This window comes from Melospiza melodia, unplaced genomic scaffold, assembly GCF_035770615.1.
Source record: "Melospiza melodia melodia isolate bMelMel2 unplaced genomic scaffold, bMelMel2.pri scaffold_18, whole genome shotgun sequence".
NCBI classification, from domain to species: Eukaryota; Metazoa; Chordata; class Aves; order Passeriformes; family Passerellidae; genus Melospiza; species Melospiza melodia.
The window spans coordinates 16,480,390-16,498,021 of record NW_026948525.1 but is presented as its reverse complement, the minus strand read 5'-3'; the positions used below and the strand labels follow the sequence as shown (position 1 = coordinate 16,498,021).

General features: G+C 53.0%; 2 protein-coding genes across 2 annotated transcripts; both read left to right on the top strand.

The window, feature by feature from the left end:
* Positions 1 to 276: 276 nt before the first annotated feature.
* On the top strand, positions 277 to 738 carry LOC134433429 (olfactory receptor 14A16-like; the record flags this gene model as incomplete). Its single annotated transcript, XM_063182276.1, has 1 exon — positions 277 to 738. A coding segment is annotated over one exon (462 nt), but the record flags the coding sequence as incomplete, so codon positions are not given.
* Positions 739 to 16,271: 15,533 nt separating this feature from the next.
* Positions 16,272 to 16,867, top strand: LOC134433398 (olfactory receptor 14A2-like; the record flags this gene model as incomplete). The annotated part of the gene is made up of 2 exons (XM_063182252.1): positions 16,272 to 16,733; positions 16,847 to 16,867. Coding segments are annotated over 2 exons (483 nt in total), but the record flags the coding sequence as incomplete, so codon positions are not given.
* Between the last annotated feature and the right edge of the window lie 765 nt (positions 16,868 to 17,632).

The window sequence follows — 17,632 nt, the reverse complement described above, 5'->3', positions numbered from 1 at the left end:
GCCCTCCTGGGCAACGGCCTCATCATCAGCGCCGTAGCCTGCAGCCACCATCTGCACACACCCATGTTCTTCTTCCTGCTCAATCTGGCCCTCAGTGACCTGGGCTCCATCTGCACCACTGTCCCCAAAGCCATGCACAATTCCCTCTGGGACACCAGGGACATCTCCTACACAGGATGTGCCGCACAGGTGTTTTTCTTTGCCTTTTTCATTTCAGCAGAATTTTCTCTCCTGACCGTCATGTGCTATGACCGCTACGTGTCCATCTGCAAACCCCTGCACTACGGGACCCTCCTGGGCAGCAGAGCTTGTGCCCACATGGCAACAGCTGCCTGGGCCAGTGCCTTTCTCAATGCTCTCATGCACACAGCCAATACATTTTCCCTGCCTCTGTGCCATGGCAATGCCCTGGGCCAGTTCTTCTGTGAAATCCCACAGATCCTCAAACTCTCCTGCTCACACACCTACTTCAGGAGCCTTTGGCTTATTGTGGTTAGTGATTTTCTGTTATTTGGTTGTTTTGTGTTCATGGTTTTCTCCTATGTGCAGATCTTCAGGGCTGTGCTGAGGATCCCCTCTGAGCAGGGACGGCACAAAGCCTTTTCCACCTGCCTCCCTCACCTGGCTGTTGTCTCCCTGTTTATCAGCACTGGCTTTTTTGCCTACCTGAAGCCCCTCTCCATGTCCTCCCCATCCCTGGATCTGGGAGTATCAGTTCTGTACTCGGTGGTGCCTCCATCCCTGAACCCTCTCATCTACAGTCTGAGGAACCAGGAGCTCAAGGATGGCCTGAGGAAAATGATCATGAATGCTTTTCAGAAGCAATAAACGCATTCTCCTGCATAGCTCATGCAATGTTACTCAGTAATGCTCACTCTGTGTCCTGTGTTTTTTGCTGTTGGCACAGGTATTTTATTTTGGAGGATTTGTTCACAGGAAAATCTTTGTATGTACCATTTTTAATTAAATATTTGCCTTTCTAGTGTGAATCAGTGACTGTATAAATCAGGAGCTGTACTACCTATGTGCCTAAACAAAATAGAGATCTCTGTATTGCCATGTGTGCCTGACCTCTTTCCTCCCTGCCTTCTCTGGAGCTGCAGGGCCACTGCCTCTGGGTAGAGCTGGAGCAGAAAATGGAACCCCAGTTCTCCTCCCTGCCAGGGAGGCCCTGGGCTTCTCCTCCATAACCTCCCCTTCCTTCACTCCCACACTCCCCTTCAGAGCCCCTGTGCTGGTTTTAGGCCTCAGGGCTCTGTCAGCTCAGTCCCTGTCCTGCTGTGTGACTGTCCAGGGACTGCAGGCAGGGACAGGCCATGGGCACTGCTGGGACAGAGCTAGGCTCTGCAGCAGCATTTCCATTGTGCAAGGGCATCTCCCCAGTGCAGGGCCTGCAAGCTTTAATCCTCTTCCCAGTTTGCTCTCAGGGATGTGCCTGACACAGTGTCCTGGAGAGGAAACCAGCAGTGACCAGCAGAAGTTTGGCAGTGATCAGGTTGGGGCTGTCCCAGCAGTGCCCTTGCAAAGCCAGCACTGCTACAGCAGTGATCTCTCACCTCAGGTCACAGAGGTAGTTCTTCCCTCCATGGAGGGACATCAAGTGACGGGGTCAGGAGTCTGTGTTTGCAGTGCATGGCCATTCCACAGCCTTGAACATCGTGTGTGTTTGATGGGACATAAACCCAGTGAGCACAAACACCCTCAGCTGCTCCTGGAGCTTTCAGAGAGTAACATCCCCTGGGAACCCCTGGATGAGCTCCTGAGCACAGAGCTCCCCATTTTCATCCCTTTGGCCATGGGGCACCTCAGGAAGGGCAGGGCAGGGCAGTGCAGGGCAGGGCAGGGCAGGGTGACACCCGCAGGGCTGAGGTCCCTGCCAGGCTCTGGCAGTGGCAGTGGAGCCCAGGGAGCTCCTGCCCATGCTGCAATGAACTCTGTGTGTGTGTGTGCAAGGGAAGGACTCGTGTGCCTGGACAGCCCTGGGGCTGTGAGCAGGGCATGAGCCCAGCTCAGGGGTGGGCACCTGACAGAGCCCTGACATTGCTGGCTGTGCCCATAAGAGAAGAGTTGGTCGAGGTGACTGTGGTTAAACCCCCCTGGCCATCAAGTGACAGCCAAGTGTCTCTGTCACTGTCCCTCCTTCATCAGAAAACAGAAGAAAATAAGGTGAAAACATTGGGGTCATCATAAAGGGAGATTAATACTGGAGGGACTAAAAAGCAAAGGCCAAATTCAGAAGCAAGGAAAACCACGGGAAAACAAGAGTTCAGCACACATAGTGGTTGCTTTGGAAGACAAATATATTAATACAGAAAATCCAGAGACCTTCTTGACCCACTCATTTCCCTGCTGATCAGGACATCACATGGAATGGAAGAGCCCTGGGGTCAGTCCAGCCCAGCTGTCGCATCCCTGTGCCCCCAGGAACACCTGCCCACCCCAGCCTATTGGTGGAGGGTTGCAGAGATGCCTCATGTGGGGCCAGCCCTGCTCAGGGACAGGCAAAGCCTTGGGCTGGGACCGACCCTGCTGCAGCCACGAGAGCCAAGCACAGCAGGACAGGGGTGTCTTGGCAAAGGGAACTCCATGACAGCCACGCCGAGGCCAAGGGGGCTCAGGGGGCCCTTCTCACCTCTGCTATTCCACAATTCAATGAATCTTTTCCTTGGAGAGCTCTTTGAAGAGAGAATTGCCAGAGAGGCAGAAGCAGAGCTATAAAATGCACCAGTAAAAACACAGCAGCTCCTGTGAGGAATGAATCCTCCCAGGGCAGTGCTGTGGCAGGAGAAGCACCCAGAAGGAGGGGGATGAGCTCAGTGCACTTGTGTGTGTCCCCAGGCACAGAGGGTGAGCGTGGGCGGAGGTCAGGGCAGGGCTGGCAGTGGCAGGGCAGAGCCAGGGGACAGCAAGATGGGAGTGTGCAGCCTGCAGGGACACTGCAGCAGCTGTGGGACAGTGCAGGACAAGCTGTGCTGGACATGGCCAAGGGCCCTGGCAGGGCTGGCAGTGCCCAGGAGAAGCCAAGTCTTGGTGTCCTGGGGCACAGCAGGGTCTGTGCCACCAAGGGCTGTGAGGAGACACCTTGTGCTGAGGCCCTGGGGCCTCCTGGCACAGCCCCAGCCAGGCTGGGCACTGTCACCCCCTTGTCCTGCCCTCAGCATCCTCCCATATCCCCGTGTTCCCAGCTGAGTCCTGAGCACACAGGAGGGACAGGATCTGCCTTCCCCAGGGCTGGGCTTCGGCCTCAGCCTTTCTGCTGCCTCCAGCCAGCCCAGGATCTGCTCAGCATCTGAGCTGCCTGCACAGAGCCCCTGCCTCCCTGCACTCCTGGCCTCAGGGATCTGCTGGGACGAGTCCCTGGGGAGCCTTGGTATGAAATGGCCCTGGGGCCTCTGTAATGCTCCCAGGGACTGCAGGTTTTTCAAAGGACTTTGGGTTTGGGTTTTGCCTTGGACTCTCTGAGAGGTTTGTGCAATCATGGCCTCCAGTTCTCTAAAGAGTCCAGGAGGAGCCTGTGTTGGTGATGGACGTCACTGGGACTGACACTGAAACTGCATGAAAAACAGAAATTCCAACAACATCTTCTCAGTGTTACAGAATTTAGGCATTACTTTATTCTTGCCAGGATGTTATTGTGGCCAGCACGTGCAAGAGAAATCATTCCATCCACACATGTCCGGGTTGCACAGTGAAAATCATTCAATCCCACATTGCTTTTTACTATGTTTCTCACATATTTATACAGACAAAACTTAAAGAAATTAATGTTCTTTTCTCTTAAATTACACAATTTTTAGTATTTGATCTCCTATTGATGATTGCTCCGTTCACCTCTGATGTCAATTAAGTCCTCATTCTTTGATTCCCTTCTCAATCTTTTTCCCAGACCAGGTGTCTCACCACACTGGGGGTGATGTTCATTAATGTTCATTTACCTCCTGTGCATCTTCTGGCCACTCCCAATCTGTAGATGTTAAGCTCATCAGGCCTCACCCAACCTTGGTGGACAGAGTCTTTTGAAGAGAAACTTCAATTCCCCTCCACCTGGGTGAACAAACCCCTGCCTAAATTTACATTAAAAGAAACCGGAAGTTGCATCATTTCTGATAATTCCATTAGGTTCCATAGTGTCACAGTGCTCTCCTCGGCTCAATGAGGCCACGCAGTGTCACATCAAACCCCTGGGTTCCACCAAGCCCTGCAGTGTCACCATGGTGTCCTTGGTTCCATGAATCCCTGCAGTGTCACCGTGGCTCCTTGGTTCCATGAGGCCCCACAGTGTCACTCTTATCGATTGGTTCCATCAGGTCCCACAGAGTCATCACAGCCCCTTGGTACCATGGCCTGGTTTTTGGTAGCAGGGGAGGCACAGGGATGGCTCCTGTGAGAAGCTGCTGGAAGCTTTCACCATGTCTGGCACAGCCAATCCCTGGTGGCTTCAAAGATGGACCTGCTGCTGGCAAAGGCTGGGCCAGTTACAAATGGTGGTAACGCCTCTGTGATAACAGATTGAAAAAGAAATCAAAATAGAGATTGTGGCGCAGTTTTAACTGCAGTCATAGGAGAGCAGAGGGAGAACATGTGAGAAGAACAATCTGCAGACATCAAGGTCAGTGCAGAAGGAGGGGCAGGAGGTGCTCCAGCCACTGGAGACCCAGGCATCCTGCAGGAGAGCCATGGAGAGAGGGGCCCTGCTCCCAGGCTGGAGCAGCCTGTCCCTGGAGGAATGCACCCCTGGAAGAGTGACCCATGCTGCAGCAGTTTGGGAAGGACTGTTGTCCCTGGCATGGACTCACACTGCAGCAGTTGGCAGAGGGCTGCTGCCCCTGAAATGGACTCACATGGGAGAAGCTCCTGCAGAACTGTCTCCCTGGGGAGGGACCCACAGTGCAGCAGGGGAACCACTCCTCTCCCTGAGCAGGGGCAGAAGCCATGGGTGATGAACTGACCATAACCCCTATTCCCTGTCTCCCTGCGCTGCTGGGGTAGGAGGTAGAGCTGGAAGGAGGGAGCTGAGGGGCTTATTTTATTTCCCCTTTTCCTGCTCTTACTTTGTTAGTAATAAATGAATTTCACATCTCTAAGCTAAGCCTGTTTTTCCAGGACAGTATTTGATGAGTGATCTCTCCCAGTCCTTATCTCAACCCATGAACCCTTTATTAAATTTTCTTTGTCCAGCTGCAGAGGGGAGTGAGTGAGCAGCCCACATGGATGCCTGGCATTTGGCCTGGGTCAACCCACGACACCTTGGTACCACAGGGTCACAATGGACCCTTGGTTCTATGGGGTCTCATTGGTTCCATCAGGCCCTGCAGGGCCACTTCATTCAAAAAGGCCCCAAAGTTTCACAGTGGTCTCCAGGATTCCATGGGGCCCTGCAATGTCAAAATGGACCTTTGGATCCCTGGGGGCCCACAGTGTCAGAATGGGCTCTTTTGGTTCTACAGCTTCACAATGGCCCTTCGGTTCCATGTGTCCTGCACTGTTCTGTGAATCCTTAGTTCCATGTAGGGTCACAATGGTCTCCTTGGTTTCATGGTGCCACAGTTGCCATAATTTCCATGGTATCACAACTGCCCTTGGATCCCAAGAGGCCCCAGAGTGTGACAATGGCCCCTTGCTTCCATCAGGCCCTGTAGTGTCACAATGGTGTCCATGATTCCATCAGGCCCTGCAGTGTCACCATGGACAGTTGGTTCAATGACACTCCACAATGTCACCACGGCCCCTTGGTTCCACAGAGCCCCACTGTGTCACTGTGGTCCCTTTGGTTCCAAGGCTCAGAAGTGCCAGAATGACCCTTTGGTTCCATCAGGCCTTGAAGTTCCAGAATGGTCTCCATGGTTTCATGAGTACTCCCTGTGTCACAAGAGACTCTTGGTTCCCTGAAGGTCTTCAGGTTCACAATTGACTCCTTGGTTCCATGAAGCCCTGCTGTGTCACAATGCCCATGGTTCCATGAGTTTCCATGGTGTCACCACGGTCTCCTTGGATCCCCAGTATCACCATGGTCTCCTTGGTCCCATCCAGGCCTTGTAACAAGACATAGGGAGCCTTTTTCTGCCTTAGATGAAAGGCTGCAGAACTCATGGTGGTAAGGCTGTGTCACTGATAAGAAACAAAAACCACCTGAATCTGAATGCCAAATATCATTTCAAGTACCTTCAATCCCAGCCTCTACAGAGGTAGAAAATACAAACAGAGATTCCCCAGTAAATCAAAACCAGGGACCATATTTTGAATGCAGGCAAAATGCATTCAAGTGCACTCAAATGCACTCGATATGATGGGGAGGTGATAATCTCCTATTCCAAGAGTGAACTTAAGAAGGGCTGACTATTGAAGGAACTGCAGAGAACCACAATATAAGAAAAGCAGGTGGCACAGGTAATTCTGGGATAGGGAGACCAGAAAGCAAGAGCAGATGAACCAGTGCAGTCGCCACCAAGAAGATCAAGTTCACACGCTGTGGGCAGCAACCCCATCAGGCCGTGTCACCATCCCCTGGTACAAGGGGGGTCACGATGGTTCATTTCACTGATCTCAGGGTGCAAAGACACACAGCAGGGGACTTTCAGTATTAACCAAAACAAATGCACCTTTTATTGAGTGCCCACAGCAGATGCAACACAAGGATTAGAATGGGGATAAAGGATAGAGAGACAGAGAAATGGAGGGAGCAATAGCTGCCAACAGAGAGATGAGATCCTCGTGGTCCACCCAATAGATCTGTCTGGTCACATCTGGGAGAGTCTAAAAGACTTTGGTTAACTCAGGACTCTTTTATAATCTACCGCCGGGAGGGGAGCAGGACGGCACATGGAGGGAACGGTGGAGAATAAATCCATTGGGAACAGGTACAGACAGTCCAGTTCTGAACAGCACAAACCGGTGCTAGCAGTGAGCGGGGCCCGTTGTTTCAGGACTGGTTCCTATGGGAAACCTCCTGCTTCCCATGGCAGACATCCCGCTCCAGTCAGGCCAGCACCCCGCGGTTAGAATTTGAAGGGTCTCAGTCTCAGTCCTTGGGGAGGGCTTCAATCTCCATCCTTGACGGCGGCTGTGAGGCAGATGAGGGATCTTTGGACTGTCTCTTACAGACTGACATCCCAAAACATAAAAATAACTATGCATTTCCCCTTAAAAAAAATTACTGACTTAAAAAAATAATTATTATTTTTCTTATTTATAATATTATTATTCTATATTTGTATTACCGAATTTGAAGGTTTAAATTAAAAAACCCATACCTTTTTAGCAAGCAAAAAATTTATTGGTCATTGGTTCTAAGTAACACAATTCCCTTCATTAATTCACGGTCCAGTGTGGCTCTTGATTTCTCCTTTATGCTAATTAGTACCATTTAAAATCCTTTTGTTATCTTTTTTCATTTTCCCAGACAGGGTAAAAAAGGCCACTTTGGGGTCCATGGAGAACTTTCTGGGGCACATTTGGGGCAGTTCTGGGTCTGGGAGGGAATTGAGACAGAACTTGAGGGTCTGGAGGACACTTGGGGGAGCTGGGTGGGCACTAGGAGGGGCACTCAGGGATTCTGAGGGACAGTTTGGGGTCCGGAGCAGCACTTGGGGGTCCAGGGGAGCCCTTGGAGGTCAGGGAGGGGAATTTGGGGGCCTTCGGGGTCCGGGCGGGCTCTTGGGGGACTCGAAAGTGTCTCCCTGGGCCGCGGGGGGTGATGGGAGTTGAAGGCGCGGGTACCATACGGTTTAGTGGGGCCGCGGAGCATCACGGGAGTTCTGGGCGCAGCTGCAATGGGTCTCGGTGGGGCGCGGGGCATGACGGGAGATGAAGTCCAGGCTGGAATAGCGCTAGCCATGCGCCACGCAGCATGCTGGGAGCTGTAGTCCCAGAAGTGGTTCGAACACGATGTTTGGAGGTTTGGGAAGGCACTTGGGGGACACTTTTGCGTCCAAGCCGCGACTTGAGATCCTCGGGGGGGAACGTAAAAGGCTCCTGAGCACTCGAGGGGAGCTCGCGGAATTCTAACTGGGCTCTTTAGGGCGCGGGGCACAGCAGCAGTTTTAGCTGCAGGACTGTGTTCTGAGGGGCTCTGGAGCCGCGAGGGATGAGAGGAGATGAATTCCCAGAAGTGGCTGTACCGGGCATCTGTGGGGTAGGGAGCACTCGAGGGATCCGGGGACGCTTCTGGAGACCCTGAATGGGCACTGAGGGGGCACTGAGGGATCCTGGAGGGTCTGGGAGATGCTTATGGGACAGATGGGGGCGGATCCCGGGGTTTCTGTGGAGGGCGGGGCATGACGGGTGTTGTAGTCCCGGCTCCAATGGGGCGATTTCGGGCTGCCGGGCATGATGGGAGTTGTAGGCAAAAATAAAAGATGGCACCGACATCAGGCACCGCCCTCATGGCTCCGGTCCGTTTGCTGATTGCCTGCTGAAAGCGATGGGCCGGACCTTTCGCAAATGGCAGGCGGGAACAGCCTATTCAACCTCTGTAGTCCCTCCCAGTAAGACGAGTTTATTCGCAGTTCAATCCCAGTGCCCCTCCAGGCCCTCTCAGTATAACACAGTCCTTCCCAATACCCTGGCATTCATTCCCAGTCCCTTCCAGTTCTTCCCCAGTGTCCCCAGTCTTCCCCGCAATGTTCCCAGGGTCGTCAGTTTATCCCAGTCTTCCCCATTTTCACTCCCAGTATGTCCCAGTGTCTCCCAGCATTCCCAGTGTCACTCCCAGTATGTCCCAGTCCTCCCCAGTGTTTCCAAGGACAGTTTAATTTCTCACGGTGGCCGTGGCAGCCAAACCCAGCAGTGGTGTCAGTGCAGTGCCCATGGCCACAGCCCCTTGCAGGGGCCCAGTGCAGCTTGGGCTGATGATCCACCCTCACAGCTGGCCCAGGGCAGCTCTGCAGTGGCTTTGGTGGCACCTGGGGCTGGCACACACCTGAGCACTGGGTCTGTTTGCACTGGGGAAACTCAGCAGTTTGAGATGGCTACAAAAAGTACAAAAAGGGAAAACCCCTCTCAGGCTGGGTGCAGCCAGCTCTGCAAGCACAGCAGGGCCAGGGCAGTGAGGACAGACAGGATGGGGCTGGGCAATGTGGAGTGAGGTTGTCCACACTGGGTCAGAGCTCCTGCTCCTTCTGTGAGCAGGCCAGAGCTGCTGAGGAGAGACCCTGGGTCAATATCAATCACAGAATGCTGCAATCACCTCTGTTGTAAAGAGGAATAAAATAAAATATCTCCTTTAAAATAGGAATCTGTATTTTTTTTACAAGGTGTTTGAAATTTTTCTCCATAAATGGACTAGAAAAAATGTAATGACCTTCTCAGGGCTTTGATGTTGTTTACATCAGACCCCGTCCCTGAGATAGTGTTCAAAAAACATCTCAAGAACTCAAAATTAAATTGAAACTCTGAACTTTCTTGAAGTTTTAATGGGTCCCACTGAGGGAGATGATTGGGAAAGTGTCTCCAGGTTCCAGTTAGAGCAGAACATTGTAGGCAGTGATGACAGCTGGGGACAAAGAAGGCAAAGGTGTCTCTGGTGCTGAGCAAACCTGGATGTGTTTGAGGAATGCAAAGGGCCAAGGCCTGAGCCCCAGCCCCTGGCCAGGCAGATCCTGTCCCTCCCTCCTTGCTCAGGGCTCTTGCCAGGATGGGCACTGGCATGTGGGGATGTGCAATGACAAGGGCAGGAGCATGGGGCGGCCCCTGCCAGGCTGCTGAGCAGGGACGAGGAGGCAATGAGGCCCCAGTCCTGCAAGGGTCACTTATCTCCTGCTCCTGCCTCAGGCCCGGGCCCAGCAGCCATGGCCAAAGTGCTGCCCAAGTTGGCTCTGGCAGGGCTGTCTTGCAGCTGCTGCCCATCCCTGTGCCCTGTGCAGCCCAGGCTGTCCCACGGTGTCCCTGCCCTGCGCCTCTGTCCCTGCAGGCTGTCGGCATCCCCCGGCTGCCCCACCTGGCTGGCCCCTTCCTTTGCTGACAGCTCTGCCTCCAGCCTGCCTCTGCCTGCCCACACAAAGCCTTGGGCTGATACCAAAAGGATTCATTCCATTTGTACCCTGCCTGTGAACTTTCAGCACAGGAACAAGGCATGCAGAGGCTGCTTTCCCATCAAGGATGGCTGGAAGAGAAGAAGAAGACATCTGCCTCAAGGTTACAGGGATAGAGAAAACAAGGAGTGAATCTGGGAACTTGGGGTGGGTTTTATGGAAGTGGGTAAATTGTAATTCACATTTACGGACTGTATAGAAGCAACATGCTGGGAGAATTACACGTTCATGTGAGGTTGGGAGTTCCTCTCTAGACCTCAGGCCTGAATAAATGACACCCTCTGAAATAGCAAATGAGTGTTAAGGAGCCCTATTCTGATATTTCAGAGATTTGGTGACAGCAGGGCCTCCCAGAACCAAGGAGTCAGCTGTGACACTGTGCAAACTCATGGAACAAAGGGTCCATGGTGATACAGCAGAACCCCATGGAACCAAAATCCATTTTGGCACATTGGTGCCACATTGAGCCAATGGTCCATTGTGATACTGTGAATCAGAGAAGACCATTGTTACCCTGAGAAACCTCTTGGAACCAAGGGGCCATTGTGACACAGCAAGGCCTGGTGGAACCATGGGTCCATTCCGACACTGCACAACCTCACGGAACCAAGGTGACCGTGTTCTACTGCGGAACCTCATGGAACAAAGGGTCAATGGTGACACTGTAGAACCAAGGAGACTGCTGCTGGCAGTGTAAGAGCTCATGGAACCAGAAGTCCATTGTGACACAGCAAGGCCTGATGGAAACAAGGGTCCCTTGTTAAACTTTGTGGCCTCATGGAACCATGAGCCATTGTGACACAGCAGGGCCTCATGGAACCATGGAGGCCATTTTTACACTTGGAGACCTTGAGAAACCAAATGGCCATTGTGGCACTTCAGAGCCTTGTGGAACCAAGGGGACCACAGTGACATTGTGGGGCTCCATGTAACCAATGGTCTGTTGTGACACTGCAAGGCCTTATGGGATCATGGAGACCATTGTGACACTGCAAGGCCTCAAGGAAGCAAGGAATCATTGTGACACTGTGGAGTCTTGGCAGGCCAAGGGGCAGTTGTCACACTGTGAGGCACCATGGAACCATGGAGGCCATTGTGACACTGCTGGGCCCCATGGAACTAAGGATCTATGGAACAGTGCAGGACCCCATGGAACCAGAAGTCCATTGTGACACTGCGGGGCCTCATGGAATCCTGGAGGCCATGATGACACTTGGAGGCCTCGTTGAATTAAGGGGCTCTGCAGGGCCTCATGGAACCAAAGAGACCCTTCTGACACTGTGAGTCCCCTTGAAACCAAGGGTTCATTGTGACACTGTGGCACCAAGGAGACCCCTGTGACACTGCCAGGCCTCATGGAAGCAAAGGACCATTGTGACAGTGTGAAGACCCATGGAAACCAGAGGCCAGAGTGACACATCTGGGCCTCATGGAACCAAGGATCCAATATGACACCACCACTGTGACACTGCAGGGCTCCATGGATACAAGGGAACAGGGAACAGGTCTGGTTGGCTTGGCCTGACTGGTCCAACTGCCCTTGGCATGTCGAGTGTCTCTTCTCATGTACCCCTGAAACCCTGGGGCTCTGACCTGCCTTCAAACACTGGGGCTCTGTGCTTTCCTTCCTAAGGAAAAGAACTGTCCCTCCTGCACAGGCACCCATGGCTAAAACTGGTACTTGTCCTCCAAAATTCCTACATTCAAGGGTTTTTTTCTCCCAGACAAGATCTCCCAGAACAGACAGGTCTGGCTGGCCTTGGCTTCTGCTGGTTGCCTGAATTCTGCCCTGAAACACTGGGGCTCTGCCCTTTCCATCCTAAGGGAAAAGAACCATCCTTCTTCTCCAGGTGCCCATGGTCGAAATTGGGATTCCACCACCAATAGTCCTATATCCAATGATTGCTCCTACACAAAAGCTGCCATTACAGACAGGTCTGGTTGGCCTTGGTCTCTGGTGCCTGCAGTTCATCAGCCCCTGAAGCACTGGGGTTCTGTGCTTTCCTTCCTATGGAAAAGAATCTTCTTATTCCTCCATGGCCAAAATTGCTACTCCTCCTAAAATATTAACTACATGAAAGGTTTCTCCCACACAAAACCTGCCAGCTCTCACTGGTGTTGTGGGCTCTGATGGCCACCTGTCATCTACCCCTGAAACACTGGGGCTCTCTGCCTTCCATGTGATGGAAATAGAACAGTCTCCTCATCCAGGGGCCAGGGCCAAATTTGAGATTTGGCCCCTAAATTTCATATATCCAAGGATAACTCCCAATCAAAAGCTGCCAGGAGAGACAAGTTTGGCTGACTTGGCCTCCTAGGGGCTGCTTTTCTCATCTACCATCAAACCCTGGGGTTCTCTGCTTTCCTTCAGATGGAACAGAAATGGCCTTTTCATCAAGGGACCACTGGCCAAAACTTGTATTCTACCTCCCAAATTCTGTGTATCCAAGGATTTCTCTCAGGCACAAGCTGCAATTCCAGAAAGGTCTGGCTCGCCTTGGCCCTTGGTGGCTGCTGCCCATCTGCCCCTGAAACACTGGACCTCTGCTTTCCTTCCAATGGAAGAGAATCGTTGTTCACATCAAAGTGCCCATGGGCAAAACTTAAACTCAGCCTAAAATATTCCATCTATCCAAGGATTGCTCCAAGGCAAAAGTAGCCAGGACACACAGGTCTGACAGGTCTTGTCCTGAGGTGATTTTCTTAGACTATGAGCAGAATGTTTTAATTTGCCAATACCTTGGAGAGGGCTGAGAGATCTCCCAAGGTGGGGTTTGGAGGCCTCAAGCACATGAGCACAATATAGGGACAAAGCAGCTCTCTGCTCAGTGGGGTGGAGACTGAGGACAGCAGAGGTGAGCCCTGGAAGGGACTGGACGGTGGTTTCAGAGATGGTGGCTTCTTTTGACATAGTAGAGAACAGACAGAGAATGAAAGAATTAATGCAAAGGGCAGACAGGGAGGGCCAGACAGAACCCAAAGAGAAAGAAATTTCCCTCCCAGGGCAGGGCTGTGGTGCAACACATCCCCCAGAAGGAGTCTGGGTCAGCGCAAGGCTTTGTGTGGGCAGGCAGGGGCAGGCTGGAGGCAGAGCTGTCAGCAAAGGAAGGGCCCTGCCAGGTGGGGCAGCCGGGGGATGCCGACAGCCTGCAGGGACAGAGGCGCAGGGCAGGGACACCGTGGGACAGCCTGGGCTGCACAGGGCACAGGGATGGGCAGCAGCTGCAAGACAGCCCTGCCAGAGCCAACTTGGGCAGCACTTTGGCCATGGCTGCTGGGCCTGGGCCTGAGGCAGCAGCAGGAGACAAGTGACCCTTGCAGGGCTGGGGCCTCATTGCCTCCTCGTCCCTGCTCAGCAGCCTGGCAGGGGCTGCCCCATGCTCCTGCCCTTGCCATTGCACATGCCCACATGCCAGTGCCCATCCCGGGAAGAGCCCTGAGCAAAGAGGGAGGGCCAGGGGCTGGGGCTCAGGCCTTGGCCCTTGGCATTCCTCAAACACATCCAGGTTTGCTCAGCACCAGAGACACCTTTGCCTTCTTTGTCCCCAGCTGTCATCACTGCCTCCAGTGTTCTGCTCTAACTGGAACCTGGGGCCACTTTGTGAGTTGTGTTCCTCAGTGGGACCCATAACAACTTCAAGAAACTTTGGAGTTTAATTTAAACTTTGATTTATTGAGAAGTTTTCTGAACACTCTCTCAGGGACTGAGTCTGATGTAAACAACACCAAAGCCCTGAGAGGGTCATTAAAATCCTTGTGCTGTGTCTGTGCTGAGCTGGGCTAGGCTCCTGGCCCAGAGGAAGCTCCTTGCAAACCAAGAAGAGCTTCAAAAAGACATTCCTGCTGAGGAGCAGCTCCTCTCCCAGCCCAGCAGGGCTGGGTCTCTGCCTGCAGCCACCCCAGGCACAGCACAGAGGCACAGAGAGCTTCAATCAGTCAGGGCTGGGAAGGGGCTGAGAAGTGCCTGGGGCAAATCACTGTCAGCCCTTGGCACAGGAACCTCTGGCTGCAGGACAATACAGCTGCAGCTCCTGGAGCCATCTCCTAAAGCTGGAACATCCCAATGCCTACAGACTCTGTGAGTACAACTCTGAATATTCCTGGTGCAGGGGAGGTGAAATGCCCATGAAGCTTTGACATGCTGAGGAATGCTGGTCAGTCATAAAATACTTCCAATACAAGGATTTCATTAAAAATTAGGACATTTCCAAAGACTTTGTATTCTATTTCCTAATATTGGAGAATGGCAGGAACCAGGGGGATTAATAATAAAGATTGATTATGAATTATTAATTATGAAATTTTAAAAGTTCCTGAGACATTGGAACTGTTATTTTTGTGTTCTGTAGATTCACAGGAGATCCCTAATGTACTTTCAGCCACTCTGCCCATGGACAGCACCAGCATCCCCTTTGCTGGAGCTCTCAGGCTCAGTCTGAGCTGTCCTTTGTCCCACGTGCAAACAGAACCTGCCCCAGCCAGTGCCCTGCAAGCAGCCAGGGTTCTGTCAGGCCAAGGAGAGGGCACAGAGATTTGGGGTCTGTGAGTGCTGGCAGGGAGAGATCAGGCACTGGGAAACACCTGCAGGAGGGAAATCTGCAGGAAGCAGAGAGAAGATCAGACAATGAGAGAAAACAAAACCCAGAAATGCTGTGGCAGGGAGAGTTGAGAGATGTGCACAGGATCCCCTCCAGTGCAGCCCCTCCCTCTGAACAAGCCCTCTCCCTCCTGTGCCCCAGCCAAGCCTCTGCCCTCAGGGCCGGGGCTCCAAGGCATGCAGCCCCTCCTGTGCAGGCAGAGCTGCAGCAGAGCTGTGGGGCAGCTCTGCAGCCCCGGGCCCAGTTTCCTCTGCACAGCACAGGGCTGGAAGCAGCTGCCCGGCCCTGGGGGCTCTGGAGGGGGCACAGCTGGCTCAGGGTGACGCTGTCCCCAGTGCCCGTCTCTGGGCAATGCTGTCAGGGCAGCCAGGGAAGGAGCTGCACCTCCCTCAATCCAATGCCATCATAGGACACCTGGAATCTCCCTGAGATTTCAGTCCAAGCTTTGAGCTTCCTTCTAGGATACAAACCTGTCCTGTAGCATCTCTGCGTTATCTAAAAGCCCCACGGTGAGACACAGAAGGTCTATGATGAGAAAATGCTGTTGGGTTGGTGAAATGAGCTCTGTCTGTCCCTGGGTACAAACGTGGGGCTGAGACCTTGAGAAGGGGATGGACATTTGCTGGAATGTGGGGATCCATCTGCTGTCAGCAATGTCAGGATGGTTTTAAAGGAAACATGGGAGGGTGATCATCCTCTGTCTGGGAAAGGTGAATGCCCAGAGAATCCTGGAACAGGACAGGGTGACAGACCTCCTTCCCTCCCTCTCCACTCACCACCTTGCCTCAGAGAACTCACTGTTCTCCCTGAGGCAGCAGAAAAGCAGAGAGTTTCTGACATCCAAAAATAATCAGCAGGGGAGATGAAGAAAAGCTTTAAATAACACTAGTACATTGAAAAAGACTTTACCATTCCTGTTCCCTGGCAGTGGGAGGGCAAATGCTGACAGGGCTTTCTGTGTTAACAGAGATTCAAAGTGGAACACGAGGACAGGACCCTGTGCCCCTCCTATGTCTGCACAGCAAGGCTGAACTAAAAAAAACCTCTGTGTGTAGCTGCCCTGAACCTGAAGTCCCAGTCAGGAAGCACCAGCCAGAGCTCCACACTTGGAGCTGAAGGAAAATCTGCTGGAAATTGAAAAGAGTGTCAGAGTCTTACAGGAGAAGGGTCTGTGGGAAAAGGCTTTGATTTTGCTGGAAGAAGTTTCTCCTAACCAGTCACTGACTTTTCTCCATGAACAGCTCCCAATGGCCAGAGAAATCAAATGTCCAACAGCAGTTCCATCAGGCACTTCCTCCTGCTGGCACTGGCAGACACGCGGCAGCTGCAGCTCCTGCACTTCTGCCTCTTGCTGGGCATCTCCCTGGCTGCCCTCCTGGGCAATGGCCTCATCATCAGCGCCATAGCCTGCGGCCACCACCTGCACACGCCCATGTTCTTCTTCCTGCTCAACCTGGCCCTCAGCGACCTGGGCTCCATCTGCACCACTGTCCCCAAAGCCATGCACAATTCCCTCTGGGACACCAGGGACATCTCCTACACAGGATGTGCTGCTCAGGTGTTTCTGTTTCTCTTCTTCATTGGAACAGAGCTTTCGCTCCTGACTGTCATGTGCTACGACCGCTACGTGTCCATCTGCAAACCCCTGCACTACGGGACCCTCCTGGGCAGCAGAGCTTGTGCCCACATGGCAGGAGCTGCCTGGGCCAGTGCCTTTCTGAATGCCCTGCTGCTCACAGCCAATACATTTTCCTTGCCCCTGTGCCATGGCAATGCCCTGGGCCAGTTCTTCTGTGAAATCCCACAGATCCTCAAGCTCTCCTGCTCACACTCCAAACTCAGGGAACTTGGGCTCATTGTGGTTGGTGCCTGTATAACTATTGGCTGTTTTGTGTTCATTATTTTCTCCTATGTGCAGATCTTCAGGGCTGTGCTGAGGATCCCCTCTGAGAAGGGACAGCACAAAGCCTTTTCCACCTGTCTCCCTCACCTGGCCGTGGTCTCCCTCTTTGTCAGCACTGCAGCCTTCGCCTACCTGAAGCCCCCCTCCATCTCCTCCCCATCCCTTGATCTGGCAGTTTCAGTTCTGTACTCTGTAGTTCCCCCAGCCCTGAACCCCCTCATCTACAGCCTGAGGAACCAGGAGCTCAAGGATGCCCTGAGGAAAATGATGACTGGATGATTTCTGAAGTAACCAATTGCCCGTTTCCTTCTGCATAGTTTTTGGAATGGAACTCGTGACAGGTCCAACAGGCCTGCCCAGGTCTTTGGTAGTATTTGATGGGGGTTTCTCTCACAAAATTATCCTCAATAAAAATTTTTAATCACCCCCATCAAATTCAGTGTCCACCTCTTGAATTTGACCCACAAGCTCTGTAAACCAGGGTTTGTGCTATTGCTACATTTGAAGAAAATAAACTACCTTACAGTGCATGTTTTATCTGGGATCCCAGCTCTGTGACACCATCATGAAGTTAGAGAGGAGAAGGGGAAAAGAGTCCCAGCAGTGCAGCACAGCCAGGGAGCAGCAGGGATTGGTCCTTTCAGAGCTGCTCTGCCAAACTGCACCCTGTCCTTTCCAGCCCTGCTGTGGCTTTAAGGCCGGAGTGCTCTGGCAGCTTGGTCACTGTCCTGCTGCGTGTCCCTGCTGTGGCCACAGGCAGGGCCAGGCCATGGGCACTGCTGGGACACAGCTGGGCTCCAGCACAGCAGCTCCAGCAGCAAAGGGCATCTCCTGAGGGCAGGGCAGGGAGGCTTTGCTCCCCTCCAGAGCTGCTGTCAGCAATGTGCTCCAGGAATGCCCTGGCACAGCAAAGCCCAGGGTCTGGGGCATGGAGGGAGTGTGCAGGGGGGGCTCACAGCAGTGTCCTGGCACAGCCAGATCTCCTGGCATGGACCTGAGGCACCAGCAGAGCAGGGCCTGGGCTGTGTCTTTGTTCCAGGGACAGCCTGGGAAGGTGCCCCAGGGCATTTTCCCACATCAGCCCCTGCAACCACCATTTCCAG